We start from the raw sequence: 18,172 nt of genomic DNA, 5'->3' as shown, positions 1-18,172 counted from the left end.
TCTTCTGCCCCTGCAGGGGAGCCCCGCGCCTGGTAGAGGCTGAGGTCCTGAGGGCTGGGGAGAGGGGCCTGCCCCCGAGCCTTAGGCCGACTGTGGCAGGGGGATCCCCCAGCAGCCAGCACGTGGCCTGAGGAAGCAGAGGGCCTGCGGCTGGGTCACACGACAGGGTAACGCAATTTAGGAAGATTTTCCGAGTAGCCTCAGCTTGGCCACTTCCTCTTGCCTTTGCAGTCCTGGGCCTCAGAGGCCAGGTTGGGGTACAGTAGCTGGCCTCTGTGGACCACTCCCCTGCCCCCCAAAAGCATGCCCACCTCCCCCCCAGCTCTGGCGCCTGCATCCCTTTCGTCCACTGAGAATAAACATATTCCTTTATGAAAAATACCAAAAACCCACCTCACGGAAAACACTGCAGGGCCCCCTGCTTTCCATTCCCCTCGCAGCCACATCCAGGCACACAAACTGCAGCCACACAAAGAATGTGAAACACTGTTTATTCTTTGTGGAAAGGTTGAACAAGGTCAAAAATGTCCTTAGAGGGCAATGACCCAGCCCCGCCCTGCAGGTTCCTGGGGTCGGATGCCTCTGCCCCCACCCCCACCCCACCCCATGCCCCTTGTTAACAAAAAGGAACGATTTGAAGGGAATTCATATATAATAATTATAATAAAAATATACATTAAACAAAACAAAAACCCCAAACAAGACAACTTTAGCCGAACTGCCAGCACCGTTCACCCCATTTCTCCCACCCCCCCAGCCCCCCCCACCCTGACATCCCTATCCTCTCACTGCCCCCACAGGGCCTCTCACGCTCCCGAGTCTCTGGTACCATGACCACCCTCGGTGGCCGAAGGAGACTTCAAACGGGTGGGCTGGGTGGGAGTGGGGGCAGGACACCTGTAGGAAGGTCTGAGTGGCGGGGGGCATCGGGAAGTGAGGGGCTAACCTGACGCAAATGCCCAGGCAGGTGCCCCTTTGCAGAAGATGGCTGAGGCCGGCTGATCCTCGGCTCCCTAACTAGGTGGCTGCTCTCACCAAAGTCCCGAGCCGCCGATCCCCGACAGGCACCCTCTCTGCCCCTTTCTCTGGCTGCCTGCCTTGCCCTCCACGCTGTCTGATTGAAGCCAGGGCACCCAAACAGGAGCAGGTGTGCCTCTCTCGAGCCCTTCCTGAGAGCGCCAATGAAAAGTGCCCTCCCCCGGGTGCCACAGCCCACTCTGTGGCGTCCCTGCCTGGCCCTCAGCCATCCACTCCTGTTGCGCCTCCCTGGTTTGCCTTTTGGTCCTGCCCTGTCCCCTCTGACTACTCTGCCCCTGGGTCCCTACCCCAGCTGCCTGCATTATGAGCGAGGTTCTTTCTCTGTGGCCTCCAGGCTCACCCCCTGGGGCTCGTGGGCCCCACCCCAGTGGCTGCACCCCTGGTCTCAGCTCTTCCAACCTTGACATCCCCATCCGAGGCTAACGTTTGGGAGGGTAGGGCTGTCAAGGGTTTCTGCAGCCCCAGTTTAGTCCTAATGGCTCAGGCTCCTTCTGTGGAAGTTCTCAGGGGCCGGTGGGGCAGAGGCATATGTTTGTGGAGAGGACTGGCCCTCACTGAGCTTTCCTCCCAGGGTCTTAGGGTGGCTGTGTAACCCACACTCTCTCACTCAGGGTCTCCTCCCACCACAACAGGATTAGATTTCTTTTAGCCAGAGGGAGTGGTGGGAGGCTGCCAACTGGGTACACCTAGGGGATTGCGGAGCTGAAGTGCCCAGAGCCTCCTGAGGTCAGAGTTCAGAGGTTAAAGGTATGTCAGGGAATGGAAAAGGAGCAGATGACCCCATGTGACCTTTACCAGCGAGGTCTGAGGGTCCTGCCTTCAAGTGCAGAGCCCAGACATTCAGATGGGGCTGAACACACACCAAGCCATGGGGGCCCCTGAGGGGCAGGGGCTGGGAGGGCGGCCCCTGCTCAGCCCCCGGGGGGACCCATCTAGGGAAGAAGCAATGCCAGCGTGGAGGGTGGGAGAGGCCAGTCATGGGACAGAGAAAAAGGGACAGGGGGAGGGCTGGGGCTGGGGCCGGGGCCGGGCGGGAGCAGCCCACCCACCACCACCTGCTGCCACTGGCCTTCAGAGGCAAAGTCCTTGTGGTAGGAGTGGGCGGGCGGCAGTGGGGGTCAGACCTTGTCCAGCAGGGAGCGCTGGCAATAGAGCAGTCGCTTGGGGGTCCCGTGCCGTCTGAAGAAGAAGACGGCGAGGCCCACCGCCAGCACCAGCAGCAGCAGCAGCACCGGGAGCACCACGGCGGCCGCGCTCACTGCCCCGCTGCCTTCCTCGTCCACCTCGATGATGATCACCTCCGTCTCCTCCTCAGTCCCCTCATCCGGCTGGCCCCCCGATGACGGGCAGCCCATCCAGTCCCGCAGGGCTGACTTGGGGTAGCCCGGCTCAACCTTCAGCTTCTGGTTGTTGAATTTCCAGTACTTGTTCCCCTTGTAGAAGTAAGTGAAGACTGCAGGGTCAGCAAGAGGGTGGCATGGAAGCCGCGAGGTGGACGCGGTGTCCGGAGCAGAGCCAAAGAGAGAAGCAGAGGGGAAGAAAACCGGTAAGTGTGCGAGGCCACTGAGCTCATCCCCTCACCTTTCTGAGCACCCGTCTCCTCAGCTGTGAAGCCAGGTAACTAGAGCACCAGGCTCAGAGAGTGGGGCAGATCGAAGGGTCTGAAACGCAGGAAGCACTTAGGGCCCGGCACAGGGCTCCCCGGTTCTCAGCATCATCCATTTTCTGCCCAACGCTCTCGGTCTTTCGTCCTGCTCTTCCTTAACTCCCTGTTCCTGTCCTCCCTTCACCGACACCTCCCGTGCCCCTCTCACCTTCGTCGCTGCCCATGAACGACCCTCTGGGAGACTCAGGGATTCCTTCCCAGACCTTGATGTTTTTGGGGTATTCACTTTCCACTATCCTGAGCTCCTCGTTGAAACGGTAGTACCTAGAGGAGAGGTGGGGAAAGGAAGCGGCTTGACACTGGGCACATCCTCCGAGGGGAGTGACCTGGGACTGAATTCACCAGTGAGCGAAGGGTGGGGGACAGGGGTTTTGACTAATGAGGGCCTGGAGCTGAAAGCAGCGGAAGCTGGGGGTGGAAGGGAGGGCCCAGGCTGCAAGGAGCCTCCAGCAGCCCTTAATGACAGTGCCTGGCAGCTGGGGCGGAGGCATGGTGCTGGGGGCAGAAGGCGTCAAATGACCAGGTCTAAAATAATGGTGACCGGGTCATATCCCACTCACTCAGCACCCAATGGAGGCTGCCTGTTGCTAGGCAACAGCGGAGGCTCAGCCAGTGCCTTCTTCAGGGAGACATCTCGGGGGGCAAGTGGGTCTTCCACTAGAATTGAGGGAATCTGGTGGGTGGTGTGTGAGGAGGAAGGCGAGGTCTTACTTGTTTCCTCGGAAGAAATAGGTCTTTCCATTGGGCATCCAGAAGAGAGCAGCATCAATCCTGTCAGTAGGCAGTCCTCGGCCCAGCTCCTTAATGTGCTTGGGGTAGCCAGGCTCCAGGGAAGCTTCGTCAAACACCCAGTGCTTGTCTCCTGGGGCGGGGAGGGGAGGGCAGGATCTCATTCCACCTGGGTCTTTGGAGGAGCCAAGTGGAACATGCTCCTTCAGGGAGCCCCGCCCACACCCAAAGACTACGGTAGAATGTCTGGTTACCTTTGAAGAAGACAAACTTGCCATCCTTCCTCTCATAGGCAGTGTTGATGGATGCGGGCAGGCCCCGCCAGAACTGGCCGATGGGCATGGGGTATCCATCCATCACCTGGTTTTTCCTCACGCGCCAGAACCAACGCTCCTGGGAGGCAGTTCATTCAGTCTTTAGCTTTGTCCTCCAGCTCAGTCCCCAAAACTCCCCCATTGCCTCAGTTTTATAGGTTGACATCCCTGGTGGCTCAGATGGTAAAGCGTCTGCCTACAATGCGGGAGACCCGGGTTCGATCCCTGGGTCAGGAAGATCTCCTGGAGAAGGGAATGGCAACCCACTCCAGTACTCTTGCCTTTAAATCCCAAGGATGGAGGAGCCTGGTAGGCTACAGTCCACGGGGTCGCAGAGAGTCGGACACGACTGAGCGAATTCACTTTCACAGTGTTTCGTCCTCCTGCTTCTGTGCCCACCCTGCCACCCGGTCATAGAGCCCTTTTGTCCCCCACACCAGCCCACCTCTTCCTCTTACCTTGAAGACAAACATCTCCCCTCGAAGCATGGCCACGGTGTCAAAGTTCCCGTCACAGATGTTGGGCCCGTAGGTGGGATTTTTGGGCTTATCAGGGATGGAAGGCCTGGAGGTGGTCCTGGGTTGAGGGGGGATCTTGGTGGGGGATCCTGACTTACTCCCTGGAACATGAGGGGCATTTCAGACTTTGGCAGAGTAGGAGGAAAGGACAGACACATGGGCAGAAAACACCTTGGGGGGAGACTGAAGCAATCAGCTGGGAAAGGACAGAAAGGGTGGGGTCAAAAGTGGGGCCGATGGAGGTGGAGTCATGGGGCAGGGGTGGGGGAACGGGAAGACTGTAGGGCATGAGGGAGGGGGAAATGCCCAGGCCAGAGAGAGCTGGAGGAGACAAGCAGCAGAGAGAAAGGAGCAGATGTGGGCATAGGTTAGTTACCATAAAGTTGCTGGATGCCCCGGCGGTCGTCATCGGGCAGCACGAAGTTCTCTGTGTCCATCCACTGGTAAAAGGGTGCCATGATGGCCGAGGGATCGTTGGAATGCTCAAGGCCCAGGGCATGGCCCAGCTCGTGCACAGCCACCAGAAAGATGTCATTCCCTGGAGGGATGGGGCTGGTTATGATGGCAGCCTAGGTCCCTCCCCTCAGACTCGCTGCTTCCCCATCAGAAGTTTCCCAGTGAAGCCTGCCTGCCAAATTTTCCACCCGAAGTGACCAAACCCTGAGTTCCAGACTCATATCTGGCAAATGAGGCACAAAGCCAGTCAGCAACTCCTCTGGGTAGAGGAGAGACTGGCTGGATCCCAGTTCCAGCGAGGGTTGTGTTAAGAGAAGCCGAGGTCCTATCTGGGCCTCAGTTTCTCCCAGGAGCCAGACATGACATTTGCCTGGAAAAGTGGCTGATGCAGACGCTTCAGAGTCTTTGACTGGGAAGTTAATTATTGGGCGAATGGAGGGACCAGATGTAAATAGGTCAAAACAGGATTCCTGCCTTCCTTGGAAGCCAGACCAGGAGATCTCTGTGGTTCCCAACAAGCCCTGTGATTTGGGGGCAGGGAGTCTGAGTTTTGGGGAGGAGGCCAGAGAACCCGCATGCAAACGACTCTTGACTCTCCGAGGGATAAGAGACCCAGGGCTACCTCGCTCACCATTTAGATCCTCATTCCGGACAGTCCAGGGCTCGGCAGAGTCAAAGTGGGTGTCCCCTCCAATGTTGGGGCCTGGGAAGTAGGCATGGGCCAGGAAGCCGCCCTCGCCATCGAAAGGCGTGCTGTCACCATGGAAGCCCTCAGCAAAGAAGATCATGATGTCGGCCTGCTTCTCGTGGCCCTCACGGATGTAGGCATAGGGTACCTCTCGGAAGCGCAGTGGCGTGGCACTCTCCCACACTCGGAATGCCTTGCGGATGGCCTCAAATGTGGCATACTCGCCCACCTTGGGGGTGTAGTTCTGGATGCTGAGGTCCAGCCACGTGGGGAGAGGATGGGAGTGTGTTAGGGGCAAAACTCTCCTTCCCTGTACTCTCCCAGGTCTGACTGAGCCACCCAGCCATCTTTGTCTGACCCGGCGCTTCCTGCCGTCTCACGATGCCTCTGCCCCAAGAACTGAGGGCCTTCTGGCCCTGGAATATACCCTCCAGGGACTGCACCTCTCTCCAGGACGGGAGCCATTTTCCTCCCTACTCCCAAGGATGCTTTGCAGGAACAGGGGTGAGTAGGGAAGGGGGCCTCTGAGTCTCTAAGCATCCCTGATAGGGAAGGGTAACGTGATGTGAGAAAGGCCACTTGCCTGTTGGACTCACCAGAAAGTGATCTCGTTATGCTGCCATTTGAGTCCCTGGATGGCATAGCGCTTCCTTCGAACATTGGCCTTGATTTCAGCCCCAAACTTGTCTGGAACACCACAGCGGGGGCGCCTCATGGCCCTGGGGTGGGTTGGAGTGTGGGGATTGTGGTCAGGAGAGTACATGAAAGAACGCCGGTCTTCAGAGGAGAGGGGGAATGTCTGGCCCCAGGGTCAGTGTGGGAAAGAGGTAAGATCATGAGGTTCGGGTGAGCAGGAGAGCGTCAGGATCATCTTGTGGGGATGAGGTGCAGGGGCAGGGCTAGGCATTCAGGTGGCAACCTCTCTGCTGTGTCATGTGGGTGGGTGCTGGGCAGAATTCCCGCTAGGTTCTAGCACTTACTTCATGGTGTCTGCATCAGCCTTGCCTGTCACTCGCAGACCGTAGAACCTCTGCATGGCAGCGATGGCAGCTGAGAGGGACTGGGGTGAGCGCTGTGTGTGGGTCCGCAGGTCTCCAGGGGGCAGGTAGCCATACTGCTGCAGCCAGGCCTGTGGTGAAAGGGGTGTGGCTTGGAGCATCCCCACCTGGCCCAAGGGGAGCCCCTGCCTCCTCACGGCACCTGGAACACACGCTTGGCTTGGCGTGGAAAGGGCCATGAGCTCCCAGCCTGGCTCTGGCAATGGGTCTGGAAGAACTCCCAGGCTGGACCCAAACTCTGGCCCAGGTCCTAGTATGGCCGATCCCCTTGGAGGGGTGGAGAGCCACAGCTCCGCGCTTTGGCTGTAACCCTTCTGATGGAAGCCCTGGTGTTTAATTGAGTTCTGGGATGTCTTCTAAGAGCCGAGATCCCTTCCAGCTCTCTCCTCCTCTGTCAGTGTTCTTGTAAATACTGCATGTTCTACCTGAGGCTGGGGTGTGTCCCATGGTAGATGGAGAAGGGAGAGGCTGAGGGGGCTCCACTCTGAGGCCTGGCACGAGGTTCTCCTGGGACAGGCATGCCTCCAGGATATGCACAGCTCTGAGATCTTTTTGGAAGGAGGGCAGAAAAGAAGCTAGGGCTCAGGCTGACTGCTGACAGAGGAAGCTGGGGTCTTTGGAGGTGGTGGGGATGTGACTAGACCAAGAGCCAGGATCCTGCCACTGTCTCTACCCAGGCAGCATGAGACCGAGGACTTGGGACCTAACATCCCATTTAAGGTTCTCAAAAGAGGAGTGGGAGATTGAGGTGGTGGTTAGCATTAGGGTGAGTGTTTTATTTAGTATTTTGGTGACTGTAATTTATTTCAGGTATGATTTGAATTGTTCATAATATAAAGGGTGGCATATTACCTTAACATACATTATATTTTTGGTGTTTGATTGAAAGGTACGCACACTGCAAAACCCTGTTGAGGAAAAAGTCAGCCTTTATTCTAAGAACAATAGAGTGTTTTCCTAAGGTTGGAAAAGTAAAATGAGTCAAGTTATATATGGAACATAAACATGCTCAGAGCCTCGATGGGGAGATACTTCTAACCCTAACTCTAGTCCCTGCTCCAGCTTTGTTCTTAGAAGAGGCCAGGGTAGGGGGGCTGCAGCTTCCTGGGAAAGGAACTTGGAGCAGAGGTGCATCCCCTACTCCAGGTCATTAGGATGGCTCTGCATGTGACCCTTCCCTCCAGGGCCAGGCCTTAGGGATGGAGCAGTGCACTTGCATTGGGGCTGGGGGTGATTCAGGAGCAGCTGACTGGGGACCTGAGCCCGCAGGGACAAGAATTGCAACATGGTTCTGGGAAGTGATCCCCCAAGGCTGATGACGGGGAGTTAGGGATCAAGATGTAAACAACCCAGCTTTTCCTCAGCCAACAGGCCTGGCCAGAACAACCCCAGCACCACCCGCTCTGAGAGCCCCTCCTCGGGGTGGGGGAGGGGGAGCAAAGTTTAACCTCTGGGGAGCAGAGCAGGAGGCTCCTATCCCGGGCTGCTCTCTGGGGAGCTCTAAACCTGCCCTGACCTGTGCTGACTGATGCCACAGCTAGTGCCTGCAGGAGACCTGCGGTGGCCCTGTGCCCAAGTATGCAGGAAACTCCCTCTGCCCCTGGCCTCACCTGTAGGGTAGTCACACCCCTGGGCTTATGCCCTCTGTTAGGGGAGCAGCTGCTTCAACTTTGAGAAAAGATGGGAATGGCCCACTGCTGTTGGAGCTGGCAGGAAGACGGAGGTCAGGCCCTGAAACCCTCAGGGGGGCAAAGCTCCTAGGGCAGGAGGACAGAAGGGAGGGCAGCAGAAAGGTGGGGGAAACCCACATCGGGGAGCTCTGGGATAAATCCCTCACCGTGAAGAGTCTTTCAAGGAGGCAGACAGGTCTGAATATTCACACCCATCAACCTCTACCCTATCCATATCCAGTAGAGAAAGGTGGGGACTTAGTCAAGAAAGGGACTTTCTGGAGTCGAGTGAGCCGCAAGTCCTGGAAAGGAAGTGCCCCCCATTCCTCTCCTCCTCCCAGGCCTAGGCTCTGAGCAAAGCAAGAACCACAGAGGAGACTATGAGGTCTGAACCACAGAAGAGAGGACTCTTGTGTCTGCGGCCTAGTGGGGGAAGGGCCGAGTGCCAGATTGGCCAAGGGGAGGAGAGGGCTGTCCATCCGGGAGCTGGTGCAGGACTCCGGAGGTGCTAGAAGGGAGACGGCGCCTGAGGCCCGGGCCATCCCAGCTCTCTCTCCCTCCAGACAGGCCCGGAGAGAGAGCAACTCAGTAGGATCAGAGAACTCAGTTGGCTGGCTTTGTCTTGAAAATCGAGAGGTGCAAGGTATTCCCCTGGGGGAAGTCAAGGACAAGGAACCCCTTTCCACTCCTGGCCCACTTCTCTGGCCTAAGCATCCTGAAGAGGAGTTGGGGGGATCTCTGGCTCTTCTGCAGGCCCTGGATCCCAGCCTCTGGGCCTGCTCCTCTCTCCTTCTGCCTCCCATCCCTCCATGGCTCAGACGCAAACGGTGGTTCTGGCATCGCGAATGCCCATGATCCACTTAAAACAGAGCCAGGTCTGCCGCCCCTCCTCTGGGGGACCTAGTGGGGCAGGGAAGGGAAGGAAGGCAGGGCTGGCGAAGTTGGCAGCGGGAAGCCCCCCAGACGCCCAGGCTCCTTTTGTTAGGAGCTCTCCCCTTTAGGCCTCTGATGAAGACTCCAGGCCTGGAAACAGGGTGCCTCTTCCTGGACTAAATCAGGCTTAGTCCGGGCAGATTTTCACTCTCCCTGGTCGCCCCCTTCCGAGGGCCACACTTCTGTCAGCCTCAGATCCCTTCAGGACAGAGAGAGTGTGTTCTTTCTGGAGAGGTTTCCTCCGGGGGTGGAACCAGAGCCGGGACAAGGAGGGAGGAAGCCAAGTCCAGATCCCCTCCCCCTGCTCAGGGGCCCTTCCCTGCCCCTCCCGACCGCACCCAGGCCCTGGCCGAGCTGAGTGGGTTGGGATGGCCCAAAATAAGAAACTGATCAAATCCGTCTCCCACCTTCACCCCAAAATAAAAGAGAGGGAGAGGAAAAACTTCCTCAGACAACTCCCACGCGGCTTCCTCCCGGGCCCGGTGGGCCAGCTTCGGGGTGGAGAGGCGGGGGCAACGGAGTCAGCGAAGACCTGTGCGGGCGCCCTGGACCAGGCCCTCACCCCGCTCCCCGTACAACACCCCCAAGTCTCCGTGCAATTAACACAAAAAAGCAATTAACCAAAAAGCCTAAAGGCGCCGAAGGGGGAGCGGGACGAGGAGGCGGCGGCCGGGTCGAGCCCCCAGCTCACAAGGAGAGCTTTGTGTGTCCGGAAACGCGGGCTAGGGCGCCAGCGCCGTGACCCTCGACGCCAGGGCTGCTGCCGGGACGCTGGGGGACCTCTCGCGGAGGCGGGGGTGGGTTGGGGACCAGGGCCGCTCCGCCGTACGCCCCCGACCGCGCCTGGCAGCCGATGTGTCCGAAGAGGGTCGGGACCGCCCGGGAGGCGGCGGCGGAGGGCGCAGCGTGGGGGGCCCGGGCCGCGATCCCCTGAGCCTCGCGGCCGGCCGAGCGCCTGCGAGCTGGAAAGGTGAACAACAACTAGCACAGGACAAGAAACCAGGACAGCGCGGGCTCTGAGCGGAGTCCATGTATTTATCAGGCTCCCGACCCGTTCCGGAACTGAGCTTAGAGCCCAGGGGAGCTGAGGAGGGGTGGGGAGTGGGCTCCGGCTGGAAAGCTCTTCCAAGGAAAGGAACGGGACAGAAAGTCGGCAGCGCGCAGTGGGGTGGGGGGTGGTTGGAGGAGGCAAAGTCGATGGACTTGAAAGTTTGGAGATGAGGACGGAAGGGAGAGGAAGTGGAGAGGAAGGGGTAACCTGCAGGCCGGAGGAGCCGGCATCCCGAGCGCTCGCCCCTCCGATCCGGGGCTGTTCTCTTGGAGACCCCCGGGCTCGCCTCCCCGGGCGCGACTCTGGACAGGGCCGGAGGAGCTCACTTACTTCGGGGCTGAAGCTGCTCTGGGCAGAGCTGAGGGAGGCGAGGGCGGAGGCGAGCGTGAGCACGGGGAGCAGCAGGCTGCAGGCGGGTCGTGGGGCGGGAGACATGGTCCGCGACTGTCCGGGCAGCCGGGCCAAGCGGGCTCCGCGGCCGGGCCCAAGCCCTGGGGTCGCGCCGCCACTCCCTCGGGGCGCCTTTGTCCTCCGTAGGCACTGAATTTGGATGCCCAGAGCGCTGTCCACGTGGAGATGAGGGGATCGGTCTTGAAGACGCCTGTTTGCTCGTCCCCTCTTTCCCGTTTTTTGATCTTTCTTCTGCTTAGTCGGCGAACTGGATTGCGAGCCCTCTCTTGCTCTCTTCTCTGGTCCCTCCCTTCTCCCACAGCCTCCCTCCGCCCCCGCCCCTATGCCCTCCTTTCCCAGTGCGGACGTGGTTGTTTCAGCCTGAATCCAATTACAGCCAAAAGTCGGGTTAAAAAAAAAAAAAAAAAAAAACTCCTAAGTTGCCTTTCTGTGGTGGAGGCTGCCATCTGCAGGGGTTGAGGCCGAGAGCGGGGGGCTTGGGGGGACTCGGGACGGGATGTGGGACACTTTTTCCTTCTAAGCATATTTTGGGTGGCTTGATTCCTCTGCTTTCAGCATTTGTCTCACTTCCGTGGGAAGTGCTAGGCTCAGTAGTGGGGCAAACATGGAGCTCAGTCTGGGATGGTGGTGGTGGGGTCTTCCATGTTCAAGAGACCTGGTTTGGGGGTTTGTCTGCTGGGACCTGTGGCTTGACCATATCGAATTTTTTGCCCCTTATTCTTGACAACCACCTGTCCCTCCCCTGCAGGGGGTTGTTGGGGGGAATGCAACAATAACAAAATGCAACTACCCACTGACAAATCCCACCACACTGGATCTGGGCGTCCTGTCTTTGCAGAAAGACACACGTGCTCCCTTTATTATTGTCCTTTGTGATCTATTGCCCCTTAAACTACAGCGGGAAAGGGGTGCAAGGCCATGGCATCTGGGGAAAGACAAATGAAGTTTGGTAAGATTGCAGACAAGAGGGGCTGGGAGTCAGGACTATGGGGGTTCTACCTCTAAACTGGAAAAGGAGATGGTCCCTTAGAGAGCATACCCTCCTCCTTCAAGGGCAGCCTAGACTCAGAACAAAAGATGGAGGTATGTAGAGAAGGGGGAGGGCCGGCCAGAGCAGGCAGTGGGAATGGGAGACAGATAGGAGGTTGAAGGCTAGATCTGGAAAAGCAACACAACAGAAGCAGGAAAAGTGTGGGAGACAGAAAAGGCGACCATCAGCAAAATCTAAGATCCAAGAATTGCACTGGTCAGCCAGAGAGGAAGGAGGTAGTGGGGGGCAGGGGTGGAGAAGAGGGGAGGGCAAACAAGGGAAGGAATAAAGGAGGCTGGACAGAAATTATTTCAGGTAGAAAGTTCCATAAATCCTAGAGATCCAGGAACTATCACATTTTGTGGCAGGAAATTGGAAAAGTCCAGTACTCTGTACTGTAATGGGTCCTTTTTCTCTCAGAAATCCATGGGGGGAGCCATGACCAATAAAAGGAAAGGTTTCCCGGGGCCTGTGCAGCTAAGGGACTTATGGAAGTACATGGTGGCTACTAGGTGCCCATTACACAGTAACTGTTTGGGGACTGAGCACCTCAGGGCTCCCCTACACAAATGGAAGTCGGGAAATCTGGACCAACCAACCTTTGGAATTCAATCAGAACCACAGAAACCTCAGGATCCAACTCTTCAGCAGAACATGCAACACCCAAGCTGGCTCTTCCCATGTCTGCCTTCCCAGTGGGAGTATCCTCTAGGGCCAGCTATCTGAAGTGTAGGAAAACTGATACTATTTTCTTGCCAAAAAGTAGATCTCAGCTGGAAAGCCTTTTTCATCAAAACATTTATTAAATGCATTTCTGCATGTGGCCTCAACTGTGTATGGGCTGTTAAAGGCTTGAGTGCCTGGCTAAAACCAGGAAAACTGTTGCCCCCTTTTTCATGTTTGCAGAGCAGCTACTACTACTGCTCATAGTTGGGCCAGTATGGCTTGTAAAAGAGGCAGTAAATACTCCAGAGCAAGATTCTGCTGAACTGGAATGGCGCTGGGGGTGAGGGGACTGAGTCAACCCTTCCAGGCAGTGGTTTTATAGCCCGTTCTTCTTGGTATCCATCCTTTTGCCCTGATGGGGAACATAAGGCTTTCTTCTGGCAGGGAAGACACATCCAGGTACTAGAAAAGCAAGCCAGAGACAGGCTTGGGAAGGGAGACAGGAGTTGCTTTTTTATTGACTTGGTCCTGGGTTTTGTAGTAGAGCCCCTTTGGGTTTAAGAGCATTCTGCTGCTTCCTTTTTTCTTCCTGCAATTTCTCCTGCTGTCTGAGCTGCCATGCCTGTAATCCAGCATCCATTTCCTGTGACAGCAGTACAACTCGTCTCTGAAACAGACAGGAAAACAGTGTGGATAACATCTGGGGCTTGAGCTCTGCACCATATATCCTTTCATTCACAGATCAAAGTCAGGTTTCGGCTGGAAAGTGACACCACTGACTGGGGAAGGGGTGGAACAAGGTCCTGGGCTGGCAAGCAGGAGGAAGGAAGCAAAATGGGTGTCTCCCATTGGTTCCTGCCCTAGGAGTGCCCCAGTCTATTCTCCCTTCTCACAGGACTGTTAAAACTTTCAGTGCATAAAACCTCCAAGTCAGCAGTCAGCTTAGGTGCCAACTCAGGACAAATTGCAATTTAAATGTTCTCCAGCCAGTTACAGTTTGTCCTGGCTGGAGATCTAGCCACTCACCGCAAACTTTTCCCTTTGGGCTTTTCTTCGAAGCTGGCCTTTCATTGGAGGAGCAGGGCGGCCATCTGCAGATAGACGTGAAAAGAAAGGCAAGTGTTAAAGCCTACAGTACCCTGGCCAAGTGGCTGTGACAGCAAAAGAGGGAAGAACCAATCTCAAGCTCCTCTCTTCTATTTCATACCCACTATAGCCTCATTCCCGTAGAAAACTTCCTTCGTCTTCAGTGGTGAAGTATGCCAGAACCACCAAGAAGAAACTCCTAGGCATGTTCCCGTTCTACTCTACTCACCCCTCATTAGCCTAGAATTCAAGGTCCTTTGTGATGCTGAATCTCCTGTTTTATCTTCAGAAACCCTCCACTCAAGCAATTGGATTATTATTCTACTCACCACTGAGTCCTTGCTGATTCTATCTCACTCCATAATGAAATATCCTCTTTTCCTTTCCTTTCAGCCAAATTCTCATTCTTAGGCCTACCCCTAGCCCTACTTGTCCCAGAATCCCTTCTCTAACCTCTTCAACTCTGTCACTCTCTTCTGAAACAAATGCATCTCCATCATTTAATATTTATCTATCTGGGGACATTTAAGGGCTATATGCAGGTCAGGAAGCAACAGTTAGAACTGGACATGGAACAACAGACTGGTTCCAAATAGGAAAAGGAGTATGTCAAGGCTGTATATTGTCACACTGCTTATTTAACTTCTATGCAGAGTACATCACGAGAAACGCTGAGCTGGAAGAAGCACAAGCTGGAATCAAGACTGCCGGGAGAAATATCAATAACCTCAGACATGCAGATGATACCACCCTTACGGCAGGAAGTGAAGAGGAACTAAAAAGCCTCTTGATGAAAGTGAAAGAGGAGAGTGAAAAAGTTGGCTTAAAGCTCAGCGTTCAGAAAACTAAGATCATGGCACCTGGTCCCATCACTTCATGGGAACTAGATGGGGAAACAGTGGAAACAGTGTTAGACTTTATTTTTTTGGGCTCCAAAATCACTGCAGATGGTGATTGCAGCCATGAAATTAAAAGATGCTTTCTCCTTGGAAGGAAAGTTATGACCAACCTAGATAGCATATTCAAAAGCAGAGACATTACTTTGCCAACAAAGGTCTGTCTAGTCAAGGCTATGGTTTTTCCAGTGGTCATGTATGGATATGAGAGTTGGAATGTGAAGAAAGCTGAGTGCCAAAGAATTGATGCTTTTGAACTGTGGTGCTGGAGGAGACTCTTGAGAGTCCCTTGGACTGCAAGGAGATCCAACCAGTCCATTCTAAAGGAGATCAGTCCTGGGTGTTCATTGGAAGGACTGATGCTAAAGCTGAAACTCCAATACTGGCCACCTCATGCGAAGAGTTGACTCATTGGAAAAGACTCTGATGCTGGGAGGGATTGGGGGCAGGAGGAGAAGGGGACGACCGAGGATGAGATGGCTGGATGGCATCACCAACTCGATGGACATGAGTTTGAGTGAACTCTGGGAGTTGGTGATGGACAAGGAGCCCTGGCATGCTGCCATTCATGGGGTCGCAAAGAGTTGGACACAACTGAGCGACTGAACTGAATTGAACTGAAGGGCTTCCCTGTAGCTCAGACAGTAAAGAATCTGTCTGCAATGCAGGAGACCTGGGTTTGATCTCTGGCTCAGGAAGATCCCCTGGAGAAAGGAATGGCAATTCACTCCAGTATCCTTGCCTGGAGAATCCCATGGACAGAGGAACCTACTACTTGGGGACATTTACTGTACTACTGATTATTTTTAGTCTTATTTAGCTATCTCAAATTCTTCTGGAAAGGGGCAGAGCATTGAAATATTAATTAATCTTTAAAATGTCATGCTTTGTTTTACCAGCTAAGACTTTAAGTTCCTTGGGATCAAGGACTATATCCCTTTTCACTGTAATATAAATAGTGTAGGCATATAATAAAAATCTCATAATCATCTGCTGATTTGCTGGAAAAAAGAAAAATGCAGTATCTTGATCTCAAGTAGTTTATAACGGAGAATAAAAGGATACTTTCTGCAAAGAAAGAGAGTGAAAACGCTGCCAAAGTTCTAAGGCAAGACAAATAGATATTATTCATCAAGAAAGGGAACCAATGCTGTGTACATCAGGTATTTTACATTGGATGTTTCATTTTCTCCTTACAAGAACTACCTGAGATAGGTATCCTTTCACAGAAGTGGAAACTGAGAGATACAATTAAGTAACTTGTCCAAGACCATAAAGTTAGCAAGTAGAGAAGCAAGCCTGGATTAAGAATCAACTCTAGGACTTTCCTGGTGGTTCAGTGGTTAAGAATCTGATTTCCAATGCAGGGGACATGCTGTGGGGCAACTAAGCCTGTGCTGTGCCACAACAGGAGCTAAGATCCCACGTGTCTTGAGGCCAAAAAACAAAAAGAAAAAAACCACCAAGACATAAAAAAACAGAAACAATACTGTAACAAATTCAATAAAGACTTTAAAAATGGTCCGCATTAAAAAAAATTTTTTTTTAAATCATTTCCAGTCCTTCCAATATTTCAAGAAATCCTAGACTTCCTACAGTAAATAACAACTAGAAAAAATCTTCACCATCCTCCGCAGCCACCACATATCTGATTAACCAGGTTTATATCCCTATAAATGGCAACCCTCTCCAGGACTCTTGCCTGGAGAATTCTAAGGACAGAGGAGCCTGGCGGACTAGAGATCACAAAGAGTGAGACAGGACCGTGTGACTGACTTTCACTATTTTTCTTCACACTCCTATAAACTATACTCCATGCTGTTGAAGGGGGCCTGGTCTCTGCCCAGTTCTAGTCTAGGCTTTGCTATTACCTAGATGTGTGCTCCCAGGCAATTTACTTCTTTAGGCCTCCATTTTCCCACCTCTGAACTGGAGTTCCAGTGGAGTGGGGAACGGCTTCAGCTTTTCTAAGGTCCTTCTTTTTCAGGGCTTTTTTTTTTTTTTTTAAAGGAAGAAAGTTTTCCCAAAGGGAACCCACCATGCTCTGCCCTCACACTTCTAAGCCTCTCTCAGAGAATCATTTAGGCAGCCTTTCAAAGAGCTCTCCCTGCATTTGGTAACAAACTCTCAACAATATACTGCTCACACAGAAGAGCAGTTCTTTGTAACTATCTAAAAATTTTTATTATTTACTTGGCTGTACCAGGTCTTAGTTGTGGGTGGCCCGCCCCATCTTTAGCTCCTGCAAGCAAACTCTCAGTTGTGGCACGTGGGATTTAGTTCCCCGATCAGATCGAACCCAGGCTCCCTGCATTGGGAGCACGGAGTCCTCGCCACTGAATCACCAGTGAAGTCCCCTTCCTAACTTTGAAAAAAATCACGTCCCTCTTTGACAACACAAAGTCTTGTCTCTCGCCGGTGACCCCCTAGATCAGAATTATTTTCTGCTTATCCCCACAAGCCGAGAGGTTCAGTCCAGCTTTCCTTTCCACAGGTGTAGTTTAATTCACAAAGTAAACAGCAGGGCTTCTTTCCTCCCAACGCCAAACTCAAAGTTCAGTAAGTTGTCCGCTCAGACACACCTCCACTTTGACACTCCTTCCCCCCACTCCCCGCTCCGCTACGTCCAGGGGCGTTCCCGCAGGGTGAAAATCTCCGAAGTGGAGTTAACTGTCAGATCAGCGCTCACCCGCGTACGACCAGTCTGGGAGCTCCGTAAGGGGGCCGTAGCCGGAGGGGTTGGCAGCAAGGCCCTGCCTGGATGGAAAAAAACAGTTCGGTGAGGACTCAGGCCAACTTCTGGCCCCCCAGTTTCTTCCAGACGGGCACTCACCGGAGTCGCCACTGGCTGCCTGCCCGAGCCGCGGCGCCGCAGTGCAGCCTCCGGACACCTGCTGGGAAAACGGGGCAGAGCTGGGAGAGAGGCCGCGCAGGCAGCCCAGGGATCCGCGGCCCGCCCCGGCAAACTCCGGAGCCCACCGACCTCACACCCACTTACTAGAGAGCAGCATACCCAAAGCAGCCATGCTGAGGCGCAGGAGCCGGAAGTGGGCGTGGCCTCGTTGGCCACGCGCGACGCTGCGCGGGAAGCAGGAAGTCGCCATCTTGAATCTAGTTTTCAAACACGGGCCCCGCCATCTTGGCTCATCGTACGGAAGAGAGGGGCGAAACTGCTTCCAGGGTGTGTTGGGGGAGAGCGGTTGTTCTGAGTATGTGTTCTTAGTGTTGGGTACGACTTTGTGGAAGTCGCGTCCTCTCAAACGAAACCATTCTGAATTGTTTTCCCACAGCCTTCTATCTCCTCGCTGCGGTCACTAATCCATTGAAATTTATCTCAGTTGAGTAACATCCACGTGACCTTATTCTGTCTTGTAGCATCACTGTAACATGTTTTCCTCAGCCGGAGTGAAATCTACAGTGTAGGGTTTCAGTTTTCACTCATTTATCAAAGTTGAAGAGCTTACATGTGAAGAGCACTGTAGTCAGTGTGGAGAGCAAAGCAAAGGTCCCTATTCGGATACAGCGCCAAGTCTAGAGAAAGAGAGAGGACAGTAATCATACACATTCCAGTAATATTATAGCTGAGATGAGTACTGGGAAGGGAAGTAGGTGTTGCTTGTAAGCATATGAAAACTTGATCTGGAGTATAGTGTCAAAGAAGGCTTTCTAGAGGAAGCCGAATTGGCGCTAAGCTCTGATTCCATTTTTATAAAGCTACCACCGCACATTGTGTAATACCCATGCGAAAGCCTTGTGAGGCAGGTACTAGTAAGCGGCAAACCCAGATCCCGTGGCTTCTTCCCTCTTTCTTTATTTTAAATCACTTACAGACACACTTTTATTGTGCTTTGCAAGTACTGCATTTTTTACAAATTGAAGGTTTGTAGCAACATTGCATAGAACATCTTATAAGTGCCAGATTTTTCAAAGAGCGTTCATTCACTTCTTGCCTCTGTGTCATG

General features: G+C 54.0%; 2 protein-coding genes across 6 annotated transcripts; both read right to left on the bottom strand.

Annotated features, from left to right (window-relative positions):
• Window positions 1-752: 752 nt before the first annotated feature.
• Window positions 753-10,807, bottom strand: MMP14 (matrix metallopeptidase 14). Its single transcript, XM_068966168.1, has 10 exons — window positions 10,452-10,807; window positions 6,390-6,538; window positions 6,006-6,128; window positions 5,353-5,660; window positions 4,642-4,803; window positions 4,206-4,366; window positions 3,688-3,826; window positions 3,416-3,566; window positions 2,853-2,968; window positions 753-2,491 (listed from the first exon to the last, which is right to left on the bottom strand). The coding sequence occupies exons 1-10, from the start codon at window positions 10,554-10,556 to the stop codon at window positions 2,157-2,159; spliced, it is 1,749 nt and encodes a 582-aa protein (XP_068822269.1). The 5' UTR covers window positions 10,557-10,807; the 3' UTR covers window positions 753-2,156.
• A 1,568-nt stretch (window positions 10,808-12,375) lies between these two features.
• On the bottom strand, window positions 12,376-17,289 carry MRPL52 (mitochondrial ribosomal protein L52). 5 transcript variants are annotated; one of them, XM_068965566.1, is made up of 5 exons: window positions 17,209-17,259; window positions 17,044-17,104; window positions 16,900-16,967; window positions 13,255-13,319; window positions 12,376-12,895 (listed from the first exon to the last, which is right to left on the bottom strand). In XM_068965566.1, the coding sequence occupies exons 1-5, from the start codon at window positions 17,234-17,236 to the stop codon at window positions 12,743-12,745; spliced, it is 375 nt and encodes a 124-aa protein (XP_068821667.1). In that variant the 5' UTR covers window positions 17,237-17,259; the 3' UTR covers window positions 12,376-12,742. The 5 variants fall into 5 exon arrangements, with proteins under 5 accessions (XP_068821667.1, XP_068821668.1, XP_068821671.1 ...); XM_068965567.1 differs by having other exon boundaries at window positions 17,224-17,252; XM_068965570.1 differs by having other exon boundaries at window positions 13,248-13,319; window positions 17,044-17,101; window positions 17,209-17,236.
• Between the last annotated feature and the right edge of the window lie 883 nt (window positions 17,290-18,172).

Source organism: Capricornis sumatraensis, chromosome 2, assembly GCF_032405125.1.
Source record: "Capricornis sumatraensis isolate serow.1 chromosome 2, serow.2, whole genome shotgun sequence".
Taxonomy (NCBI): domain Eukaryota; kingdom Metazoa; phylum Chordata; class Mammalia; order Artiodactyla; family Bovidae; genus Capricornis; species Capricornis sumatraensis.
The sequence above is the reverse complement of the archived record's forward strand: the minus strand, read 5'-3'. Positions and strand labels throughout refer to the sequence as shown.

What these genes read in the sequence shown, in the direction of transcription:
- MMP14 (XM_068966168.1), bottom strand. Translation starts at nt 10,556, where the DNA reads ATGTCTCCCGCCCCACGACCCGCCTGCAGCCTGCTGCTCCCCGTGCTC. An exon ending in CATAACGAGATCACTTTCTG is followed by an intron (nt 5,661 to 6,005) that starts GTGAGTCCAACA and finishes GCTGGACCTCAG; the next exon opens with CATCCAGAACTACACCCCCA. An exon ending in GTTCATGGGCAGCGACGAAG is followed by an intron (nt 2,492 to 2,852) that starts GTGAGAGGGGCA and finishes CTGACCCTGCAG; the next exon opens with TCTTCACTTACTTCTACAAG.
- MRPL52 (XM_068965566.1), bottom strand. Translation starts at nt 17,236, where the DNA reads ATGGCTGCTTTGGGTATGCTGCTCTCTA. An exon ending in TTTGGGTATGCTGCTCTCTA is followed by an intron (nt 17,105 to 17,208) that starts GTAAGTGGGTGT and finishes CCGTTTTCCCAG; the next exon opens with CAGGTGTCCGGAGGCTGCAC. An exon ending in GGCAGCCAGTGGCGACTCCG is followed by an intron (nt 16,968 to 17,043) that starts GTGAGTGCCCGT and finishes TTTTCCATCCAG; the next exon opens with GCAGGGCCTTGCTGCCAACC.